The sequence below is a fragment of the Petaurus breviceps genome, unplaced genomic scaffold (genome assembly GCF_028583685.1).
Source record: "Petaurus breviceps papuanus isolate PSGF00001 unplaced genomic scaffold, PetGlider_PUasm1.0 225, whole genome shotgun sequence".
Lineage (NCBI taxonomy): Eukaryota > Metazoa > Chordata > Mammalia > Diprotodontia > Petauridae > Petaurus > Petaurus breviceps.
In genome coordinates, this window is record NW_027185889.1 from 22,389,810 (window position 1) to 22,414,792 (window position 24,983).

Consider the following 24,983-nt stretch of genomic DNA (forward strand, 5'->3'; position numbering starts at 1 on the left):
ATATATAATTTGGTATGCTATATATAGCATATTGTAATATATAAAAGATACATATATATCTTTACAATATGAGAGAGAGAGAGAGAGAGAGTGTGTGTGTGTGTGTGTGTGTGTGTGTATGTGTGTGTAGAAAGAGAGAGAGCTTTAAAAATTCCTCCAGCTCCTTCTGGTTCTATATGATAAAATTACTGGATTAATAATATTTCTCTTTATGTTGATAGGAAAAGCAGCCCTTGTTTGATCCTTCATTTCATTTTTTCTTTGTCAGGCTCTAAGGATAGAAAGAATTTTTTAAATGTCTGATTAAGCACTAATTTGTAAGTGCTTTGATATTTGAAAGACATTTTCATATTCTGTGAACTGACATTGTCTTTCTCCCCCCCTTTAACTTTATTTTTCTGGGCCAGAAGTAGGGGATCTGACCTGCAGTTTCATGGAGATAAGGAAATGAAGTCAGATTTGCCTCTACCAAGGCAAATATGTACTATCTCTGCAGTTAATAGTCTCAGTTTCCTAGGACCTGAGAGGTTAGTGACATGCCAGGGGTCATAGGGGCAGGATGTCAGGGGGAGTTGACCCAAGTTTTCTGACCACGAGGCCATCCCATATCCTGTCTCACCCTCCTGCTTATGCTCCAGATACTGGGAGATTTTGGAGTCTTATTCTTTTGACATCTTTAATGCCTTTTTGTTATTTCCAATGCAGCCTGGTTGTTCAGTTGGCTCGAGATCTTCAGACTGACTTCTATCCAAATTTTAAAGATTTTTTCCTGGCCATCACAGCGATTCTAGAGACCCAGGACACTGAGTTGTTGGAGTGGGCTTTTACCTCACTCTCTTACCTTTACAAGTACCTATGGAGACTTATGGTCAAGGACATGCCAAATATATACAGGTAAATTTCTCTTTTGTTTTGTGTGACCCCAAGCTACCTTTTTAGCCTTATCTCCCATTACCTCCCTAATTAACTGTCCAACCCCTCCCCCCCACCTTTTTACATGTAATAGCACAGTTTGCTATAAATTAAGGGAAAAAAACAACCAATTCTTTAAAAATCTTTAAGTATAAGCTCTGAGGATCCTCATCACAACTCTCACTGTCAGATTGAGCCCTTAAGCACCTCCCTGTTTTAAGGGTGTTCCTGGAGAGGTTGGGGGTGTCACTTACTGCTGTTGGCTTGAACCTCCATTCCACTGTGTTCTCCCCCAGCATTAACTGCCAGTGATTAGCACCCTAGTTTCATTTAACCACTTACTAAGAATCAGCTTTTATAAAAGGATATTGATTATGTAGATGTAAAAGCAAAGATATGTAGTTATATACAAAAATATCTAGATATAGGGCAAACAGTTTTCTCCTGAACCAGAGGATGGGACCAGAGTCACAATCTCCTGCTTATCTCCTCTATCTTTGGGAAAAGGGATGACAATTAGAGCATTTACTACAAGATATTCGTCCCGCCAAATTCACTTCAGAGCTGTTGATGGACAAGTCTGTGCCTTGGGGCCCATGGCTGCTGCCTCTCCCTACTTGCTGCCCACATCCCAGTGTGTGTTCCAGCTTGTGGACTTGGAGCACTGGGTGGGCTGACCTTTCCAAACTCGCAGGTAGTATCCTCCTCTAATAGGCCTTCACCTATAGTCAGGGCCAGTAGACCCAAGGACCCAGAATCCATAGCACGCCTACAAGCCCAGAGGCCCTCCCAGAAGCTTCTCTCCCCACTGAGGGCTTTTGGCATGCTTTGCCTCCTGACTTGGACATAGCTGGGCAGGAATTCAAAAAATTTCTTAATGGAACCTCTTTAACGTTGATTTTTTTGTACCCTTGGTTTTCTCACTTTGCTCTTGTAACTGAACATGTGTATTTCTGTTTTCCCCAGTGAGATGGATGAAAAGGCCTCCCTCCCCTCCCCCCGGGGGCCTTTGCTTGTTAGGTCACTGTTGAAGGAATAACTAATGTATTGAAGAGACTGTTGGTTATCAAATATCTCCCACTTCCCTTCCAGTTTATACAGTACACTCCTGGCTCACCACAAACCACACATAAGGAATTTTGCAGCAGAAAGCTTTACGTTTTTGATGAGAAAGGTAAGCCTCGTATTTTTTTTAAGTGTCTATGAAATTGCTTATTCATAGAATGAAGTAGAGTAGAGTAGCCTTGACAGAGTACAAACAGTTTCTGTTATTTGTCCCTGATCTAAATTCAGTTCAACTCCATACAGGCGTGGGTAGGCTACGACAGGTAACATATGGACAAGGACTGATTTAGCAGAAAGAGCTGCCATTGACCAGGGAAAACAGACTGGTCAGAGCAAGAGCAAGGGGTCCTGGGACAGCCTGTGTTCTCCACTGGTCTCTACACAATGTAAAGAGAATGGGAGGAAGGCCCCAGTGCGCAGGACAGCTAGAGGGGAGGACACACCATAGGCAGGCGTTGTTGGAGGGGATGCCATCATGGAGGAGATCACAGGGCCTTGGGGTGTGTACAAGGTAATGGACCAGTCTGTGGGGATGCAAACACAAAATAGCTTTTGCCCTTCAGTATCTTCTAGTCTCCCTTTGGTCCATGTGTCTCCTTCCCCCTCTAATCACCTTGTGTCCTTACCTCTGTGGGTAGGTGTTGTGCCTCCTAGTGTGGGAGACAGAGGGGTATGTCACTCCCCTTTTTGGATCCCTCTGGCTGTCAGTCGGGGGAAGCTTCTGGATCCCTTCTTACAGTGACATCAGATGTGTAAAACAAAATGCAAAAGGCTGCCAAGGAAGCCACTGACTGAGAATACGGTTATCGGAATATTAAGTAACAAAGTGATAGATCGACGGTGGAGAGCCCTGCCCTTTAGACTGGAGCCAGGGCAGCAGAAAGCCTTTGATTTTGTTTGTTTCCCCAGCCTAGCACATGTCTGTCATCTTATAGATGCTTAGTAAATATTTGTCCCTAGGAGTTCGGTTGAATTTCCCGTAGGGCTTAGTTTGTGTTTCTTATTAATGCAGTGACACCCTTTGGATTTTCACTTCATGCTTCTCCAAGTTTATGTTAGGCATTTTTTTAGTGTATTTATGAAAGGCTGCTTTTGATTTAAGTCACATATAGTCCTTTTGATAGCTAGCTGGCTGGAGAAAGTGAGCATTTATTAGGCATTTACTGTGTGCCAGGCTCTGTGCTATGTGCCAAGAGTGCAAATAGAAGCAGAAAGAGAGTGAGTCACTCCCCTTGAGTGTAAATTCTCTTGGAGAAGAGGCACATGAAAGGTAACTGAATGGAGGGGTTGTGGGAGGAACAGGAAAGCTCTGGGGCCCAGTTTTGGACCCATCCTCGCCAGTGTGGGGGGGTGGGGAGGTGGGAAGCGTCAGCTCCTAGAAAGTAGGGATGGTTTCATGGGTTGTTTGTATCCCCAGTCCCTAGCACAGCCTGTGCCTGGGAGGGAGCACTCAAGCGATGCCGGCTCATCAGTTATGAGATAAGGAGATTTGTAGTGACTTTGACAGATAGGCACGAACTTATTCACTGGTTAGTAATGTTAGTATTTCTAGGACTTTGTAATGAAAGAGTAAAATCGAGAGACATACATTCTTTTGAGAGACACAGAGTGTTATCATATATGATGAGCTAATGTTTGGGTCACAAGTCTTTTGACCATCGTTTATATAAGGGTATGTATACTTACAGCAGTTTGAGCTAAAGTTTAGATCATGGGTCTTTTGACCAGTGTTTGTATAAGGGTCTTAGTGATAGCAGTTTGAAATAATTTTTATTACCTTTAAATGTTTTTCCCCCTGCATTAAATTACCTGTAACAGTTTACAAATAAACAGAAAGTAAGATGATTGGTTATAAGTTGGACATTTTAAAAACTGAATGACATTCTTCTGGGATTTTTCTGTAGGTTTCGGATCAAGACAGCCTCTTTAATTTAATGTTTCTTGACCTTGGCACACATCCCACAAAAGTGGAAGGTGTTGGACAGTTACTTTTTGAAATGTGCAAAGGAGTCAGAAATATGTTCCACTCCTGTGCATCCAAGGTAAATAAGGGAAGGGAAGGGGTTGGATGGAGGAATGAAAGCAAGTAAAGAATGACTGATGGTGGGGCGGGGGTGGGGGCCCTGAGAGCAGAGGTGTGCTGGAGAGGGCGTTATGCTTGTTTATTACACCTCCAGTTCCTGGATCTGTGCCTTTCATTCCTGGTCTCATTCTGGTGTAATCACTTTAATCACTTGCTCTGGGAATTGACCCTTCTCCCCAGCTCTTACCTTTGGCCTCCCCTTGGTCCTGCACCCTACTTTCAGTTGGATCCCTTTTTCCTCTTTTCTCTAAAGAAATGAATCCCAAAGGGCATACCTTCTGAAATTCCCCCCTGTCATTCTCCAAATGAGACAGGACACTGATAAAAGATTTCTGCTTCAAAATTATTGACTTTCTGCTAGACTTAGGGGAAGGGAATCGAGAAATGATTCTTGGTCCATTAATCAGTTCTGGAAAGGGAGGGAACTAAGAAAGGGGAGACTGGAAGAATTTGAGAAACGGGAATGAGAAAAAGGAAAAGGGTCTAACATGAGTTCTTCCTTGACCTCCTGAGCCCTGTCTCAAAAGGACTTCTTAGTGTTGCTTTAAGGTATTTGTTGGCTATTGGTCTACTTTGCCTTAGTTGACATTTACACTCTCCCCCACCTCCACTTTGGGCTTCATTCTCTTCCACCTGACTCCAGAGGATCCATTCTCAGTAGTCAGGGTCCTCTATAGTCCCCACAGGCCTTGCATAGATCAGAAGAATGTGGGCCCTCTCTCCTCTCCCCCACTGAGCTACTCTGTAGTGGGGTCCACAGGCCTCAAACCATAGGCCTGGGCTCACTAGTGCAGCCAGCCAGATTAAAAGGCAGTAGGGTGCCCTGGAGTTGGGAGGACCTGGGTTCAGTTCCGGCCTCAGACATTTAACACCCACACAAAAAAACTAGCAGTGTGACCTTGGGCAAGTTACTTAACCCCAATTGCCCTCCAAAAGGCCAAAAAAAAAAAAAGGCAATAGGGAAATGTTTGACAACATAAATGAAAATATAATAGAACATAGGTGCTGTTAATTTGTGGTTTTCTAAGTCAGTGTGGCGCCTGCAGGATCCATTTCTCTTTGAGTTTGACCACCCTGGTGTGGGACTGAAGGCCAGCCTTGGAGGCAGAAGGACCCGATTTTCAATTTTGACTCTATTGTTGGCTGCCATTAGGTTGGTCAGTGTCATGTGTAGTTCCCCAACAACACAAATGACAGACACATAATAGATTTGTGTTAGTGGCATGAGGAGTTCTCTGTCCACCTCTGAAACCACAGGGCCAGGCTCCATCACAGACTCCCAAAAGGCTGTGTGCCTTTTTCTGCAGCAGGTTAATTGGGGGAGTCTCTGGGAGACGATGGGAAAGACAGAGGGACCAGCTTCTGAGGTGATGCTTTAGCTGAAGAGCTGAGTGGAAGGGTAGCATAGGTAATTTTGTGATAGAAACAAAAAGTGTCCCTATTATCAACTCATTCGTTGATCCATCCTCCATCTGTACATTCATTCATGGAACCACATCTGTGATTTCTTGAATGCTGGGAGCTCCTGATGAGGAAGCTTCTTCACCAATTCAGATCAACACTTTCTCTGAAACTCAGAGTTGGAAGGTTTGGTGGGGTCTCCGAGAGGGTCAGTGACTTGCCCAGGTTTTGTCAGAGGTAGGGATAGAACTGAAAGCCAGGTCTTTCTGACTCCACAGTTGGCCCTCTGACCGCTTTGCCTCAGTCTCCTTTTTATGGGTAATTCACATGTGGGTTTTGTGCTCTTGGTCTCTTCATCTCCTTCATGAGAGTTCTCCTTGTAGCCTGTTAAGTACTAGGATGTCGGTGAACCTCAGGTGTCTCGTTTCTAAGACGTGCTTTATCTATTCTCTAAAAACTTGCTTTGTCTTTTCCTCTAAAACTTTACCTTGTTCCTCTAAAAACTGCCTTTTCTCTTCTTTGAACATGAATATCAAAACTGAAAAATTTTTGTTCATGTTTGGAGTGTGCCTTAAAGTTTTATATCAAAAAAACTAAGATCTTAGCAAATGGTCCCATCATTTCCTGGCAGACAGAGGGAGAAGAAATAGAAGCAGTGTCAGGTTTTATATTCTTAGGCTCAAAGATCACTGTGGATGGCTACTGTAGCCATGAAATTAAAAGACACTTGCTCCTTGGAAGGAAGGCTATGGCAAACCTGGCCAGCAGACTGAAAAGCAGAGACTTCACATTGTGGACAAAGATCCATGTAGTTGAAGCTGTGGTTTTTTCAAGTAGCAGTGTATGGCTGTGAAAGCCAGACTATAAGGAAAGCTGAGCCCTGCAGAATTGACCCTTTTGAATTTTGGTGCTGGAGAAGATGCTCAAGAGTCCCTTGGACAGTAAGGTGATAAGATCAGTCAGTATATGAAGAAATTCATTTAGGCTGCTCACTGGAAAGTCCAGTGATGAAGCTGAGGCTTAAGTATTTGACCACATAAAGAGAAGAGGGAATGCACTGGAAAAGATCTGATGTTAGGAAAGATTGAAGGCAAAAGGATAAGGGGACGGAAGAGGGTGAGATGGAGAAATGGCGTCATGGAAGCAATGAGCATGAGCTTGGACAGACTGAGAGATGCTGAAGGACTGAAGGGCCTGGTGTGCCATGGTCCCTGGGGCCCTGAAAAGTCCAATGTGACTAAATGATTGAAGGCCAGCATCATGCTGCAAGCAGGCAGCTAGCTGGTGGTGCCGTGGACAAAGCGCTGGGCCTGGAGTTAGGGAGACCTGAGTGCGAATCCAGCCTTAAACGCTTATTAGCTGTGTGAATTTGGGCACGGATGAGTCTATCTGCTTCAGTCCCCTCATCTGTAAAATGGGCGTAATAGCACCGCCTTCCCAGGATTATTGTGAAGATTAAGATTAGATGTTTGTGGGTGGTTTTACTAGCTTTAAAATACTGGCGAATGTTACCTATTATTATATAAACTTTGGAAACATAGACTAAAGTGTTAATGTAACCCCTCTCCTGGCTTCCCCCAGGCGATCAGGGTAATTCTAAGGAAGCTCGGCCCAGTTACTGAGACCAGAGCCCAACTGCCATGGGACCTGGTGGCTGAGGCCCTCAGACAGATGGTAAAATCTTCAGCTACCTATGTCTACAAGGACCATTTTGGAGTGTTTTGGGAATGTTTGCAGGTAAGTCTTTGGTTTGGAGGAATTCTGTGATGGAGGAGAGAAGTGGCACAGGATAGAGAAACCTTGATAGATAGAAACCTTGGGCCTGGGTTTGAGTTGTGCCTCTGACATGTTGCTTTTTGACCTCACATAAGTCACTAATCCCGGGTGGCTTCCTGTAAGACTATAAATTTCAGGTAAGTGCTGAGGTCAGCATTGGTGGAGGGAATTTCCTCATCAGGAACTTCCTGTACCAGTGGAACAACAGGGCCTGGCAAAAAGCGGATGTGCACAACTGATGCGTTGTTCCCTTGGATAGTGGTGATTTCTGTCAGTCATGCTGACTGATGTTCAATATGTCTGATTTTCCTAAAGCCAGACTCATGGCAGACAGGGCTGTTTTGAGGGTGTCTCAGTCAATCAATAATCATTTAATGAACGTTTATTAAGTACCTGATCTGTGCCAAGCCTTGTGTTTGTATAGGACTCCAGTGTACCTGCTTCACGTACATTTTTCTAAGCAAAAAACCTGAGACCAATGGGGGGCTTCTGTAAGCCTTTGACCATCCCTCTCCTTGGCAGGAATCGCTCCTGGAGCTCCAGGAGAAAATGTCCAAGCCTCGTGGTTTGGGCGGTTCAGACCAAATGGAAAAGCTGCTGCAGACCTACCTCATCCTGGTGAGACATGCCAGCGGCTCCAAAGTTGCGCAGCCTGAAGTAGTTTGTACGGTGAGTCTTCAGCTCTGTCCGTGATGAGCCATCTGGGGCCTCGAATGCCAAATCAGTCAGTATATAAAGAAACTAATTTCGGCTGTTCACTAGACAGTCCAATATTGAAGCTGAGGCTTAAATATTTGACCAGATGAAGGGAAGAGGGGATGCTTTGGAAAAAACCCTGATGTTGGGAAAGATTGAAGGCAAAAGGAAAAGGAGATGGCAGAGGGTGAGATGGAGAGATGTTTTTGGTCTTCTAGGTCCTATTCTTTGGTTTTACAGGTAATACTGCAAACATTCGACATCCCTGGTCTCTCCAGGTCTTGCTGTAAGACCCTTCTTGAGGTGATTTCTGCACTAGCCTTGGGTGAAAACGTTTCCTTGCCAGAGACCCTCATCCGGAAAACCGTGGAAAAGGTAATGGGCTGGGGCGGGGGGGGGCGCGGAGTTCTGGGCTAGAGGCTGCCTAGGGAGCCCCTGTTACTGTAGGACCATGAGTTGCCCCTTGTATTGCCCTTTCCATGGTTGGGGGTCTCCGGTGTCCCTAGTACCATGTGACACATCATGAACGGCACAAAGAGGGATTCCGTCCCTGCTTTGAGTAGCTTCTGTTCTTGTCCGTATCCCACCTGTAATGCCTTGTGTACAGTGTCCCAAATGGGTGTGTGGGCCCAGCTGCTTTTGTTGGCTGGTGGTGAGATGTGGGTGTGATCTCATCTGTGGGCACTTCCTCATTCTGTGGCTCAGGCCTGAGAGGTTGCATCACTTGCTCATGGCCATGACCTGGCAGGTGTAAAGTTGGAGCATGAAACCAGATGTCTCTGAGCCCAGTGGTGGTGCTCTCCCCACCTTTCGCTTAGACTGGGGTGGGCTGGGATGGAGGGTGGCACCCCAGGGCTTGGGCTGACTTGATGGCATTGACAGAGTACAGCCAGACAGTCGGGTGCCCTCTGGTCAGGCTGGCTCCTAGTTTTCTGGGCTTCACAGTAGTGCTCCCTTCTCCCCCACCCCTTTTGACTCAGCCTGAATCTTCTCCAGCCCCTCACTAATGAAGTGGCCTAAGCACCTGGGAAGCTGGCAACAGCAAAGTCTAGCCAAAGGTGCAGGACTCTGGCGTCCATCTCCTGTGGCCCCATCTCGAGGCTTAGAGCCCATGGTTTTGTATGTGGTCCTTTCTCTGGGCTGTAGGTGGATATCCAGTACCATACAACACAGCTTTTGAATCTGGGGTCCATGAACTTGTTTTCTTAGTACTTAGAGAACTTGATTTCAGTACAGTTGGTTTCCTGTGTAATCCCATGTGTTTTATTTTGTGTGTTTCATCACATGATTCCAAGAAGGGATCACATAGGCTTCTCCAGATTGACTGTTGGGGATGGAGTGGGATGGGGTGGGGCACAATTCCCTAAGAACGGTTGGCCGTAGAGTCCCCTTTGTGGCATCAGCAGATGGCTCTCCTTCATCTGCCATCAGCAGATCAGAGACTGAAAAAAATCTCACAGACCATTTAATTAACTCCCCTTGTCTGTTAGGTGAAGAACTAGGGCCAGGCAGGAGAAACAACTTTTGAGGGGTCCCATGGAGACTTTTTGGCAGAGCTGGGATTTGAACCCTGCTCCTTTGAACAGTTCTTTCTACTCTCCTGTGGGCTTTTGTCATCAGTCAGCTGGATGGACCAGTCAGATCACATGCCACTCTCTACCATAGTCATTCATGGGAGCTTGTCCTGGTCCCTACCTCTAACTCTCTTTATGTTCCACAGACTTTTGAAAGTGGATATGAAAGAAGTTTGATTTTTGATTTCTCCAGAGGGATGTTTGCTATGAAACAGTTTGAACAGGTAAGCCAGACATAAAGTTTAGAGCAGGTGTTCTTAACTTGGGGTCTAGAGACACATTTTAGGGGGCCCATGAACTTGAATGGAAAGAGACACCTTTGTTTTTTATTCACGTTGAGTTTCTTTGTAACAAACGTGTTTTCATATGCATTTAAATGTTATTTTGGGAAGGAGTCCATAGGCTTCTCCAGACTTGAGTGCCTGAGGGGGCCTGGGCATAGACGAGGTGCCATAGACAGAAGGGGTGCTGATAGTTGTATTAGTCTGAATGGCAGTCTCACTTCCCCCCAATCTGTCTCATGGAAAGTCTTTGCTGGGTCTCTAATTGTGCTCATGGTTCCCAGGAAGAGCAAGGTCAAGGTATGTGGGAGGAAGAAGGGGACCAGACTATGCTGATTTCTGTCAGCCTGTCTGTGCCACTGTCCATGCTTCCCTTCTCTCCTTTGCTTGTTACTAGACCTTCTTTCAGTTAGTCAAACATTGGGCATTTATTGTCTACCGTATGTAGGCCGGGGTGGGAACCTGCAACCTCAAGGCCACATGTGGCTCCCTAGGTCCTCAGGTGTGGCCCTTTGACTGACTCCAAACTTCACACAACAAATCCCCTTGATAAAAGGATTTGTTCTATAAAACCTGGACTCAGTCAAGAGGCCACACCCCAAGACCTAGAGGGCGATGTGTGGCCTTGTGGCAGCAGGTTCCCTGGCCCTGGGCTAGGCTGTGTGCTTGATCCATAGCTTGGCCTTGCAGAGTGGGTAAAGGTGACTTGCCAGCTGGCAGTTATTAAAAGCAGATCTTTTTAGGTAGATATTGCACACCAGGCACCGCCCTAAATGCCGGGAATACAAATGCAGGCAGGGCTGCCCTTGCTCTCAAGTTGCTTCTGTTCTAATGGTGAAAGTCAGCACATAAAGGGTCCCATTAAGCAGCAGGAGCCAGGGAAGGACTGGCAAGGCTGAGGAAGGCCTGGTTCTGGGCTGTCAGGCCAGGGTGGTTCCAGGGGCTGAGTACAGGATTCCAGTGGGGAGGATGTAGGAGTGACAGCCTGAGTTTTCAGAATTCCTTTTGGTGTTTAGCTAGCGTGGTGTGGAAATGGTCATAGGATCATAGATTAGTCATAGAGGCCCTCTAGGCCAACCCCTTCATTTTACAGAGGAAGAAACTGAGGCCCAGAGGGGTTAAGGGACATGCCCAAACCATACTGGGCATAAGGGCAGAATTGGAACTTGAGCCCCAGTCTAAGAAGATAAATGTCCCTCAGCACTGTCCCCCAACTGATCCCTTTGGGGGCTTATTTAAATTTCTTTTAGCTTGTTCTGCCAACTTTCTTGGAGTATGTCGAGAACTGCTTCTTGGCTGATGATGATGCTGCCAGAGATGAGGCCTTGGCCATCCTGGCAAAACTCATTCTGAACAAAGCCCCACCGCCCACCGTCGGCTCCATGGCCATTGAAAAGTACCCCCTGACTTTCAAGGCGAGGCTTGTGGGGTGAGTAACTCTCTGGAGTCTGGACCTTTTTGGTAAAGATCGAAGGAAATGAAAAGATTCTAAGAAGCCACATGACCTTTAACATTCACTATCTAGTTATTTGGGCTTTCTTTTTTTTTTTTTTTAAAGCAGTTGGGGTTAAGTAACTTGCTGAAGGTTACACGGCCAGTTATTTCTGGGTGTGGTGCTAAGTATCTGAGCCCAGATTCGATCCCCAGGTCATCCCGATACTGAGGCCAGTGCTCTTACTCGCTGAGCCACCTGGCTGCCCCTTGGGCTTTCTTTAAGAGAGTTTCTTTTTGTTCTTTCTTGCTTGTCATCTGGTGGCAGACCTTGGAGTAAGGTGGGGATGGTGTGGAATTGGGGCCATGTTGGGAGAGCTGCATATTGGCCTAGTCATTGTGGAAAACAATTGCTCTAGTCATTGTGGAAAACAATTAAGAATTTAGCCAGAGAAGTCACAAAACTGGGTGCCCTTTGACCCATCAGCTGTTTAACCCAAGAAGGTTAGAGACAGAAGTAAGAACCCATGTATGCAGAAATATTGAGAGCACTTTATTGTATTAGCACAAGTAGAATGTGCTGTCTCTTTATGCCTTTCATTTTTGTCATAGTCATTTTGGGGTGACTTCCCCTGCCCTCCAGCAGAAAATATTAAGCAAAACCAGCTGATGCTGGCATCATCAGCTGACAGCATCTGCCCCTGGCGCCATCCTCCCCCACCCCTGGAAAGGAGGGGCTGGATGACTCTTTGTCATAGCTCTGATAAAAAGCATTTATCTTCAGGTGGGCCTAGGCCTGGGGCTCTTGACCTACTTTTTTTTTTTTTTATGTGTTGATAACTGTATTTCAATAGAATTGGCTTTCTTGGTGATCCTGTGCATTTTATCTTATTCATTTTAAAACTGTTATTCTGAAAATGGGTTCATGAACTTCACCAGATTGATGGCTCAAGGGGTCCATGGACTCCATGACAGTCCCTTGAGGTTCTTCTCAGATTCTCTGATGAGCTGGATTATCTACAAGGGACCAAAAATGACCCTGAAAGTCCCGAGTTGGTCACCCCCAAATAACAACTGATAATCTGCTTTTGTCATTTGTGGTAAGATCCACACACACTTCTCTCCACTCCGGTTTCCCCCAAGCTGATTTACTTTCTAGTTTGTGTTTTATATTTGTGAAGCAGAGACTATTGGGCCAGCAAACTGTCCCAGGATTCAATACTTGTTTTGGGTGGTAAACTGAGAGGCTTAAAGAATTGATTCTATTTCTACATTTCAGGCCATTTCACATCCCTGGACTTTTCAGTGATGTTCAGTTTGACCTTGTGGTTTGGATTTTAAAACAGTCTCCTTTTACTGTCTCCAAGGAGGGAGAGTGTGACAAGGAAGTCATGTACCTTGGTGTATTTACCTGAGGGCAGAAGTTTTGTTTTTTTTGCAATTAATTTGAACATAAAGGGATTGGTCATCCATTGTTTCTTCTCTGGGAATTTTTAGTCTTCTCATTAGTCTTGACTTAAAGACACTGCATCTTGTGAAGAGATTTAAGTTTTCTTCCTCAGTTAGAAGACAAGTAGAATATCTTGTCATTAACACTTTTTCCCCGAGTCAGCTTGGTTTCCCCTCATTAATAACATGTTTAGTGGCCTCCATTATGATTGATGATTTAGAGCAATGGAAATTGGCACCCCACTTACAAATTCACTTTTCAAGGTGAAAGGTTTGCCCCTAAATGGGTGATCCCATGTGAGAAGACTGTTGCTGAAATGGTCCCTGTGAAGTGTCCTGCAATGGATTTATGCAAATGACTGCTGAACTGGTTGTTTGATTTTTAAGAGCAGTTTCAGCTCAGTTCTACTGACATTTCTTAGGCACCTCTGAGGGCAGAGGGCAGGCCTTGGCATCATGAGCTTTGGGTTCTGATTCTGCCTCTGGTCTGTATGAACCATGGGACCCCTCGCAAAGTCATCTGACCTCTCACTGTCTAGAAAGGTCTTTAAGGGCCTTGAGTTACAGACGAATTGCTGATCTTTCCTGGAGAGAGAGCATTTCCACATCAGAGCAGTCCAGACCAAAATTAAACATTGCGTAAGTGTTGTGGTGGGTTGTGGGGTTACAAAGACAAAGCAGAGCCCTCTGTGCTCTTCCTTTAGAGTACGCTTGCTTATTTAGGTTGGTGCTTTCAGAAAAGCTTTTCAAAGCAGGACACTCTTCAGGATAGAGTACCCCATCCCAATGAACTTTTCTCCATTGATTTTGAGAGGAAGCCCCATGAACCCAGCCCATGGCACATGGCCTCAAATGTCAAGCAGCGTCAGTTCTGTGTGGCTGGTTTGAGGCTGCTCTTCATGTTGGCCTGACTATGATGGGGGGGAGGCAGGATGTCCTTGGGGACTCCTCTGACCCCCACTTCATCAGAGAGAGATCTATGAGCCTGGGCCTGGGTGTGGGCCTGAGCCTGGGCCATGCTGCTGGGGTCTGACCAAAGGCAGCTTTTGTCGTACCTTGAACTCTTAACAAGATCTTGTGTTAATAAAAGTTAATGAGTGTTCTGCAGTGTCCCGTCAGAAAGGCGGTGTGAGCAAGCCTGTGACAGACGCATAGAACAAGGGGCCACATTGCTTCACCTCTCTTTGAATGAATTTCCTCATCTATAAAATGGGATTTATCTTAGTACTTTCCAGTGCAGGTTGTTGGGAAGATCAAATTAAATTAATATTTGTAACGTGCTTTGCAAACCATAGAGTGCTACCTACCTAAGTGTTAGCTGTTATTGTTAGTAATAGTCTTATTATGTCGTGGTCATCACACTGGTCTAGCAGGATGGAATTCTTCCTATTTAATTGGTTCTTTCATTGCATTGTTCTTTGCTGGCTCTGAAGACAGATACCAAAAAGCAGCCCCAGAGGTACCGACTCTGGCCTTCCTGAATTAGAGCTCATAGGAAGCTGGATTTAGAACCAGGAGGGACCCTGGAGGCCTTCTAGTCTAGCCCTTTCATTTCCCAGACAGGGAAGGAGGCTGAAGTTTGGCAGCTACAGAAGCAGTAAGTGGGAGAGTCAGGATTTGAATGCAGATCCCAAACTTTTCTACAGCCTTTGGTCTTAAGGCAGTTTTGATGCCAGTTCTAGAAACCATCCATACCTGTTTGTAACAGTGAGATGAGCACAGCACCACCAAACACTAAAATTGATTGTCCTGTGCTCTTCAGTTTGAGATAAGCAGCCTGTTTTATTTTAAAGATTTTATTGATGCCTTTTGTTTTTCCCTCATAGGCATTTCTGGGTATCCCTTCTGATACTGCCCCCACCCCTATAAGCCTTCTAAAATATCTTAACAAAGAAAAACAGTTCAGCAAAACTGGCCAGTGTAGTCTGACTGTGTAGGTGACATTACAGGCCCAGAGTCCCTGACCTCTCTAGTGAAAAAGATAGTGGTCCCAGTCCTCATTTACACACCAGAGTTAAAGTTCTTTTAATTACATGCTTTTCAGGCTAGCCTCTTAGACTGGCATGGGAGATGGTCCAATCTGGCCTAGAGGTCGTGCAGCCTCCTCTCATGGAGGACTGATGGGATAGAGATTTCACTGGGGCTGATTTCTGCATTTTAGTGACAGTGAGGCCCATGGGAAGGTTCAGAGGAAATAAAACAGAGCAAGAGGGACCTAGACATTGCAAGAATGTGAACAAAGGCTGCGGGTCAGCTGCAGTAGTCACTGTCAGCATGTACAGCAGAGTTCAAGGACACATCTGGCCTTTCTGTCTTCTGTAAGGGTTTTTTGTGTTTTTTTCCCCTTTGGTTTTTTGCTACCTTTTGTTTCTGCATCACATTTGCTTCCCAGTATATCTTTCCCTGTGCCCCATAATAAAGAATTTCAAAAAAAGCATCCCTTCAAAACTGAACCCTGTATCAGTGAGTCTGATAGCCTGTGTGATGCCTTGCACCCGGAGTCCCCCTGCAAAGTGGGGGAGGGAGTGTGGTTCTCATCTCTACTAAAGGGACAAATTAGATGATTTTAAGTATGTGGAATTTAGTTTAATTCCTTCTACATTGCTGTCTTGATGCTTGAATGTTTTCTTCTCTTGTGTCTGCCTGCTTACCTTCCTTTGCGTCCATTAATATAAGTATCCCCCTGCTTTTCTGTTTGTTTTGTTTTTCATTATTGATAAACAGCTTTCTTGTGAGTTGTACTTGGTGCGGTGGGGATGAGGTGTCATTGTTTGTGTATTTACTGGGGAGGGTTTGTATGAAAAGAGCAAGTCAGTAAATCTTAAAATGATACAAAAACAGGTGACTCCCTCACCCCCCACTCCCATGGCCCTGTCACAGAGAGGATACCATCTTATGTCCATAGCTCTCTTTAAAACTAAACTAAAAACTAAAAACAAGTCACCTAAACACCTGACTTAGGCTTCTCATCTTCAGAAATGAAGGATTGAACCAAATGGTTTCTGGGGGCTTTCCCAGCTCCAAATCTGTGCCTCTGTGACCTCTCCTAGTGAGTCTAAACAAGGTGTCCCTAAAATCTTAGTGTCGCACCAGGCTATTAAAGGGGATACCCTTGTATTCCTCACCTTTCTGCTTATTTCCCATTTGCAAACTAGGCTGCTTTGCCTGGGCTGCAGCCATGTCTGCCCGTGTTCTTTGGGCCGAGCCTCTGGCAAGAGTGACCTGAATTCCTCTTCCTGGGTGCACCACTAAACAGATGGTGCAGTGGAAGGGACATAGGTTCGGATCCTGCTTCTGATGCTTTCTTTCTGTGACTGGAGAAGCATGAAGTGGGGGGCTGGGGGGAGATGGACTAGATGGTTCCTTGGGTCCGTTTTGGGGTTGACTTGTCAAAACAGAGAAAGCCCTCAATTTATAAATATCACATTGCATTTAATTCAATTAGGAGAATAAGAGAAGCTGGAAAGGGGGCGGGGCAATGCCATTCTCCTTTCTGTTTTCTGTTTTATGTGTGTTCATTTCTTTGGTCTGTTTATCCCACAGACCCCGCACAAGACAGAAGAAAACCAGGACCAACGGAGAGGCAGAGCCGCTGCCGGTGTTGTGTCATGTCTTATCCCTGATCCAGTCACCACCAAACAGAGAGGCTGCTGCTCTTTCTGGTCCCTGGGCGGCGCTTGTGGTGCTTCCTCATCTTCGGTAAGAGGTGGGCCTTTGGTGGATTACTAGAAGACAGAGCCCTGTGGACGGGGTTGCTAATCTGCATCTGAAGAGGGGGTTTCTCACTGGGAGGTCCTTGCTTCAGTGGAATCACAAGTTTGTCTTTTCCTTCTCAGGAAAAATTTCATTTGAACCAAAAATTAAATGTGCTGACCTTTATTTCCTTAGGCCAGAAATCAGCAAGCATTTATTAAGCACCTTCTGTGTGCCAGGTGCTGTGCTGGGCATACAGAGACAAAGATGGAATAATCCTTGACCTCAAGGAGCTTACATTCTATTGATTGAGTGCTATCTAGTGAGCCGGCTGTTTGAAACTGATGCTGTTTCTTCTCTCCCTTACGAGCAGACCGATGGAGAGAGACAACATAGTGCCTCTGGTCACAAGATTCATAGACTTCTTCTTTGCGGGCATTGCTGAAGGAAGCGTTGGTAAAGGTTGGTGGTGTTCCCCTTTTGCTTATGACATTCCTCTGCTGTGTGCGCCCAAAGCCATTGAGAGTTCAGGGTGCCTCCCAATGAAAGACTGACCTGGGCTATTGGGTGTGGGGATGTGGGTGTGTGTGTGTCTGTGTGTCTGTGTGTAAGCTGTCATTCATTACACTTCCCACAGCCCTGGGGATTTGAGTAGGCTGGCGGGAATTACAGGAATTGATCGCTACTCTATGAATTAATGGGAATTTAGAAAAATAAAAGGAAGGCTTTGCCTTGAAGCAGCAATTTAAGGTCAGAAGGAAGTCTTATGCCATCTTCCTTCTTAGGAAACCAGCTTCCCAAAGTATTCTAGTTTCTCCAAGCCCAGTTGTTCTCCCAACAGCAATAGCCCCCAAAAATGATAGCGCATTTGACATATGTGACCTCATTTGCTCCCTACAATGACCACCCTGGGAGGTAGGTGCTATTACAAGAGTCCAGACTTTCACCCAGGGCCCCATAGCTAGGCAGAGTCTGGGGCAGGATTCAAATTCAAGGCTCTTAATTCCACACTGAGCACACTGAGAGACCCTACTTCTTTCACTTTGCTTGGAGCACCCTCCGTGCCCCGCCCCCAACAAAAGGACCTATGTCCTTGTGAAATGTGTCAGATTTCCTCCCCTTCCTTCTCTTGTACTCTTGGCATGTAGATAGGTTTTCTTATGTCATTTCAGAATGCAGTTGTTAAGCATCTGCTGTCTGCTAGATATTGTGTATTTAAAAATTCACAGAGTCGTTTTTTTTCCCCAGAGGTTGACATAAGCTTTGAAGGTGAATGGGATGTTTGTTCAAATCTTGAGTAAGTCAGTTTTGTTTTCTGTCTCCCTCAGGGGAATTGTTTGTGCTATGCCAGGCAATAAATACGCTGCTAAGTTTAGAAGAGTCTTCTGAAATTCTCCATTTGGTTCCTGTGGAGCGAGTGAAGAAACTATTGGAGTAAGTAAAACCATCTTTTGGCTCTTTTCCGTGCTTTAACACAAAGAAAGAGCATTGATGAAGCAACAGGAATTTGTTTGCAAAGTGCAAGATAAATACAATCTTATTTTATCCTCATTGGATATTGTTATCATGCCCATTTTTTGCTTAGGGAAACTGAGGCAGACAGAGGTTACTGGATTTGAATTCGGGTTTTCCCAGCTCCAGGTCAAGTTCTTTATGTACAGTGCCATCTAGTAGCCTCTGGGGAAAGAAATTGGAGAAAGGGAAGGCTCTCCTGATGCCCTTAGAAGATCTCTGGTCCCTGCTTATCTTTTAAAGGGATGCTTTTTTTTTTAATTAAGCCTAATTTAGCATTTATATTTTCCCCAGCTACAAGTAAAAACAATTGTACCACTTTTTCAGATTTTGAGTTCTAAATTCTCTTCCCTCCGTCTCATTGAGAAGGCAAGCAATTTGATGTAGATTATACATGTATAGTCATAAAAAATACATTTTTTTTTTTAGTATTAATATATATATATATATTTTTAAACGTTTGGTTTTAAAACTTTGAATTCCAGATTCATTCCCTTCCTCCCTTGTCACCTTACTGGGAAGATAAGCAATTGAATATAGGTTGTACATGTAGCTATGCAAAACATTACCATAGTAGATATATTGTAGAAGACTGATTATATTTTCCTCCCTCTTTTCCCATCTCCCACTTGATCTGTTCTCTACTTTGGTCCTGTCCCTTTTCAAAAGTAGGTGCTTCCAACTCCCCTCCTCCCCAGCCTGCCCTCCCTTCCATCATCCCCCCTCTCATCCCCTTCCCCCCTACTCTCCTGTAGGGTGAGATACCCTATTTAGTGTGTATGTCATTCCTCCCCTGAGCCAAATTCAATGAGTATAAGGTTGACCCATTCCCTTATGCCTTCCTATTCTTGCCTCTTCTATATGAGATAGTTTGCCCCATTCTGTCTCTCCCCATCTCCTCTCATTATATTCCTCTCTCACCTCTTAATTTCACCTTTTAAGTATCAACCCTTCCTATTAAATTGGTCCTGTGCCCTCTATCTTTGTATACCTGTAAACATATATATATACACATTCACATACCTATATATTCACATATGTAATCATATACCTATATACCCTCCGATAAAGACTGTATATATATATATATTTATTTCTATTTCTATTCCCTTCAACTATTTTCATACTGAGAAAAGTTTTATCAGTTACAATTATTGTTTTTCCATGTAGGAATGTAAATAGTTCAACATAAGTTCCTTATGATTTCTTTTCCCTGTTTACCTTCTCACACTTTTCTTGCTTCTTGTATCTGAATGTCAAATTTTCTATTCAACTCTGGTTTTTTCTTCAAGAATACTTGAAAGTCCTCTATTCCACTGAATGACCATATTTCCCCCTGAAACATGATACTCAGTTTTTCTGGGTAGGTGATTCTTGGTTTTAATCCCAGCTCCTTTGACTTCCGGAATATCCTATTCTAGGCCCTTCGATCCCTCAAGTGTAGAAGCTACCAGATACTGGGTTATCCTGATTGTGTTTCCACAAGATCCAAATTGTTTCTTCCTGGCTGCTTGTTATATTCTCTCCTGGATCTGGGAATTCCGGAACTTGGCTATAATATTCCTAGGAGTTTACGTTTTGGGATCTTTTTCAGGAGGTGGTCAATGGATTCTTTCAACCTCTATTTTGCCCTCTGGTTCTAAAACATCAGGGCAGTTTTCCTTGAGAATTTCTTGGAGGATGATTTCTAGATTCTTTCTTTGATCATGGCTTTCAGGTAGTCCAATAATTTTTAACTTATCTCTCCTGGATCTATTTTCCAGGTCAGTGGTTTTTCCCATGAGATATTTCACATTGCCTTCTATTCTTTCATTTGTTTGGATCTGTTTAACAGCATCTTGATTTCTCCTCAAGTCACTAGCTTCCTTTTGCTCCAATCTAATTCTGAAGGAATGATTCTCCTCAGTGAGCTTTTGAGATTCTTTTTCCATCTGGCAAATTCGGCTTTTTAAGGCATTCCTCTCCTCATTGCCTTTTGGAGCCTCTTTTGTCATTTTAGTCGGTTTTTAAGGTGTGATTTTCCTCAGTCAGGCTTTTGACTCTCATTTCATAATTTTCTTGCATTGTTCTCATTTCTCTTCCCAATTTTTCCTCCACTTCTCTTATCTGCTTCTTAAGGTCCTCTATGGCCTGTAACCAGCTCGTTTTTTCCTTTGAAGCTTTTGGTACAGGAGTTCTGACTTCACTGTCTTCCTCCTCTTCCATGCTTTGATCCTTTTTGTCCCCAAAATAGGAGTCTAATGTTGGATTCTTCTGTTTGTTTTGCTTCCTTTGCCTGGTCATGTCGCCCCTTAGTCACTTGACCCCTGGGCTTTTTGCCACAGTAGGACTCTGCCACCAGACAGGGGAGCTTTTGTCCCAAACGCTGGGGTTTTCTCAACTGCCGGAGATATTAGATGCGTGCCCTCTATGAGGCACGTGTCCACACGCTCTGGCAAGTTGGTCACACACCCCAGGACCTTCACCCTTAGACTGCAATCCAGATCCAAGCGGGTTAAAGCAAGAGTGATTATCCCTCAGACTGGTGCTTGGTCCCCCTACACTCTGCAGGCCAGGAGCTGAAGCTGTAGCACCAATGGTGCCATGGCGCCTCAGCATTTCACCCTGGGGACAAAAGCGATGCTCTCCCAAAGTCCAGACTGCACTGACCTCTCACTTTGTCCTTCATATCTATGTATTGATAATTCTGGAAACAGCCACAGTTGCTGTTGATCTGGAGACCCTCTGGCCGGTGGCTGGTCAGGCCCGCCCTGGGGCTAAAGCCTCGGGGTGGAGCTGGGCTCGGCTCCCAGAGCACTGCTGGCCGATTCCTGCTGGGCTGTCCTCAGTGGGAGGTTAGCTTCTCTGTGTCATTTTGTGGGTTCTACAGCTCCAAAGTTTGTTCAGAGTCCCCTTTTACATGAATTGGGGAAGGTGGAAGCTGGAGCTGTGCGGAAGTGCTGTTTCTACTTCGCCATCTTCCAAAACACATTTCCGTGTAAGTCATGCTGAACCCAGGCCTTCTGGTTTGGAGGCCATCCAGTCTGCCACTCCACCTCTGTGGTTAAATGGGTGTACTTTTTTTTTTTTTGTAGGCAGGTTAATTTTATTTGAGGACATACCGGACAATATTTCATGCAACAATTTGTCCCTGTCTTAGAAAAATAACATATGTCAGGATACAGTGAGTTAAAGAAAAGGTCTTAAATGAGTATAATTGGGTTTTTTTTCCTGTACATCTTTCAAATGCATTTTGGAGACCAGCAAGAGATTCAGAAAGCATCCAGTGGGTCTTTTAAAATATTATTATTATTTTTTTTAAGCAATTGGGGTTAAATAACTTGCTCAAGGTTACATGGCCAGTTATTTCTGGGTGTTGTGGTAAGTATCTGAGCCCGGATTTGATCCCAGGTCATCCCAACTCTGGGGCCGGTGCTCTACTCACTGCACCACCTGGCTGCCCCTAAGCAATTGGGGTTAGGTAACTTCCTCAAGTTTAGCTAAGTGTTTGAGCCCGGATTCAATCCCAGGTCATCCTGACTCTGGGGCCGGTGTTCTTACTCATTGGCCACCCCCTTTTAAAATATTTTTATATTAAAAACAGCCATTTTTTAAAATTTAAAAAATTTTGATTTCCAAATTCTTTCCCTCCAGCCTCTCCCCCTCCCATTCCCATTGAGAAAGCAAGCAATGTGATGTCAGTTATAGGTGTAAAGTCATACAAAACATTTTCATGTTGCCAAAAGTTTTTAAAAAGCAAGAAAAATGAAGTTAAAAAAAATGCTTTGATCTGCATTCAAACTCCCATCAATTCTCTCTGGAAGAAGACATCATTTTTCATCATGAGTACTTTTTTTTGCTTTTTGAAGGGGGTATGGCAGGCCAATTGGGGTTAAGTGACTTGTCCAAGGTCACATGGCTAGTAAGTATTAAGTGTCAGGCCAGATTTGAACTCAGGTCCTCCTGACTCCAGGGCCAGGGCCTGTTCACTGTGTCACCTCGCCATCCCATCTTGAGTACTTTTGAGATTGGTTTGGATCATTGTATTGTTGGGAGTAGCTGAGTCCTCCATCGTTGATCATCGTATAATCGTGCTATCACTGTGTACAGTGTTCTGGTTCTATTCACTTCACTTGGCATCAGTTCACAGAAGTCTGCTTAGGTTTTTCTGAAAGCATCCCCCTCATCATTTCTTGCAGCACAGTAGTATTCCATCACAGTCATATACCAGAGTTCGTTTACCCATTTCCTAGTTGATGAGCATTCCCTCAGTTTCCAATTCTTTGCCATCACAGAAAGAGCTGCTATAAATATTTTTGTCCACGTGGCTTCTTTTCCCTTTTCTTTGATCTCTTTGGGATACAGACTTAGTAGTTGTATTGGTGGGCCCAAGTTTTATAGCCCTTTGAGCATAGTTCCAAATTGTTCACCAGGATGGTCAGACCAGTTCCCAGCTCTGTCAATGGTGCATTAGTGTTCCCTTTTTTTGTGGGTGCACTTTTAAATGAGGCTGTGTGACCTGGTGGAAACAACACTGAGCAAGGAGGGAGGGATGAAGGGATGAGGGATTTGTCCCTCTCTGGCTGTGTGATGTGGAGCAAGTCTATACCTTCTCTAGCTTTAATGCCCTGCTTCCTCTGAGTGGTTTGGAAGCTCCTTGAAGGCAGGGCCCAGTTCTCTTAATAAATAAATAGTACATGCTTATTGAATTGTAGGCAGGTGGACCAGGTGACGTTGAAGGTTTCCCTAGCTCAGTTACCGGGTCTCCTCTGGTTTTAAGTGTCAGAGGGAATCCTTCATCTGACAACTGAATTTGTTTTTACATTTCTGTCATCACTGGCCATAGTCACCTGCTTGAAGGAGATGCTGTTCTGAATAGCGCCATCTTGTTTCAGGACATTCCCGGAAGAGCCTTCTGTCCTGCTGCTGGCCGATCTCTATTATCAGCGGCTGTCCTTGTTTGGCTGTAAAGAACCTCTAGCTGAGGAGACTTTAATGAGCTTATTTGTCAGCCTGCACGCAAACATCTCGACCGGTGTGTCTAAGGTAATTTTGAGTTGCTGTGTTTACTCAGTTTGGATTTGTATGACTTTGTTTGTAGTGTGTTTAGTTTCTCCTCTGGACCAGGAGGTGAGGGGGCCTCATGGAGAGGTCAGGAGGCTTGCAGCCGGGGACACCTGAGAGCAGTAGAGTCTCTGCTATCTGCTCCAGGACACCAAGGACCGTGGCTCTCTAAACCCTGCCCCCTGTTCTGGAGTGACTTCATAAATGGTGGTTGTAGAAAAAAAGACCCCAGAAAGTCATTTACCCTTTGACTTTGCAAACCTTAAAAGGCTCTATCAATGCTATTCTTGTTCCTGTAATTACTACCGTGAAGCACCTGCTCTGGGTCAGTGGCTATAAGGACAGAACCAGACAAGGGGCTTAGATTGAGGGTGACATCTTTATGAGTTACCAGGTGCCCTCAGACACCTGGCGCCATCTGGTTGCCCCAGTCGCTGGTGAACTCCTTGCTGTTGACCACAGCGCAGGTCTTTGGGTTTTTCCCCAGGCTGATACTTGGAAGTCTAGAGTCCAACCAGTTGGATCCAAATCTTACCTCTGACCTTGACTCCCTTTTTAATCTTGGACAGGTGACTGGTGTCTTGGAAGGAGGCTCTGTAGGGCTTTGAATGCCAAGCTCACCAGACCAGGTTTTTTTTGGCAGGTGGGAGGGAGCTTCTGCAGAGTTTGAAGAGGGCAGAAACTGTAGTTCAGGGCTCAGCCCGGCAGAAACAGAGAAGCTTTAAAAGTTGTATATGATGTTGAGTCAGATGGGGCCAGGAACAGGGGAGTTGAGTGCCAGGAACAAGTGGGAGGGCAGCCCTTTCTTTGTTCAATTGGCCAGTTTCCCCAGGAGTCAGCAAGCACCACGCCTTCCCGGGTTGAGTTGGTAGTCCTGGATTGACGGCGTCTCCTCCTGTCCCCCCTGCTGTTTCCTTAGCCCTTGCTGCTGAGAGCCAGGCAGGAAGGCCCTCAGGGGTCTCTGGTGCCTGGAGGGGAGCAGAGGGGAAACAGCCCCAAGTTCCCAGGGCAGATGACTCTTAACCCTTAACAGTTCTTCCTGGGAGGAGGGTTTCCTTCAAAGGGCACCAGAGTCCTCCCTTGGTTTTTCAAAGGGCCCTTGGCAGAGTCCAAGAAAATTTCAGTGTGGCTGTTTCAGAGTTTTATTTAAATGATTAGTTTATAGATTTTCTCTAAACATCCATAGATGAGTCTTAGAAGCAGCTAAATGGTCAAGTGGATAAACAGCTGAATTTGGAGTCAAGAAGACCTGTATTCCATCCTGCCTCAGACACTAGTGATAGTGACTGACCAAGTGACTTCACCTCGGCCTGGCTTCCTCATCCACAGAATGGGGTGATAACATTAGTGGTGGTGGTTGTCCTCCGTTCTTGAAGAGGACCAAAGTGACATCACTGTGCTAAAGTCAAGTTTCAGTGTGTCTGACTGACTGTGACCGAGCAGATGGATACAGTCTCAGAACGCTCTTCCACTGGTCAGGCACAAATAAAATAGTCTGTGTGAACATTTGGGGGCAGATTCTCTAAATCTGTGCACCCTGCATTTCCTGTGAGCTGTTTCACTTCTGCTCTGCTCATAGTGTACAGAACCTTCTCCGATGTGGACACACCATCCTGAGCGGTCCCGTGCCAGTGTCTCTCATGTCACACAGTCATTTCCAAAGTTCTTGAGAGACCTCGAGTGTCCTTGTATCTCTTCTTCTGACCAGCATGTGAAAACTTGCCCTGTGTGAACTCTCCATGAAACAGTCCTTTGAGCAAGTGTATGTTATGCCTTCGAGCGGCATGGCCAGCCCATTGGAGCTGCGCTCTCTGAGGCAGAGTCTGAATGCTTGGCAGTTTAGTTCAAGAAAGGACCTCAGTGTCTGGTACCTTATCCTGCCAGGTGACCTTCAGAATCTGCCCAAGACAGTCTGATTGAGATAACATGGAAAGTGCTTTGCAAACTGAAAGGCTCTGTGGATGTTGTTGCTGTTGGTGGTGAATAAAGTGAACAGAGAAGATGGTGGTTTGATCTCCTCTTAGAGGAGGAGCCAGCAGGGCATGGCTGAGAGGAGGTGCGGTTGGC

General features: G+C 45.1%; 1 protein-coding gene across 1 annotated transcript in view; it reads left to right on the forward strand.

Annotated features, from left to right (window-relative positions):
- The window catches only part of UTP20 (UTP20 small subunit processome component), a 117,212-nt gene that overhangs the window by 9,342 nt on the left and 82,887 nt on the right, over window positions 1–24,983 (forward strand). Inside the window, exons 5-16 of the mRNA XM_069095229.1 lie at window positions 706–894; window positions 2,005–2,086; window positions 3,882–4,019; window positions 7,043–7,198; window positions 7,760–7,906; window positions 8,174–8,308; window positions 9,654–9,731; window positions 11,039–11,217; window positions 16,212–16,367; window positions 16,735–16,823; window positions 17,690–17,795; window positions 22,748–22,898. Coding sequence (XP_068951330.1) covers window positions 706–894; window positions 2,005–2,086; window positions 3,882–4,019; window positions 7,043–7,198; window positions 7,760–7,906; window positions 8,174–8,308; window positions 9,654–9,731; window positions 11,039–11,217; window positions 16,212–16,367; window positions 16,735–16,823; window positions 17,690–17,795; window positions 22,748–22,898 — 1,606 coding nt within the window. The remainder of the gene's footprint in view (window positions 1–705; window positions 895–2,004; window positions 2,087–3,881; window positions 4,020–7,042; window positions 7,199–7,759; window positions 7,907–8,173; window positions 8,309–9,653; window positions 9,732–11,038; window positions 11,218–16,211; window positions 16,368–16,734; window positions 16,824–17,689; window positions 17,796–22,747; window positions 22,899–24,983) is intronic.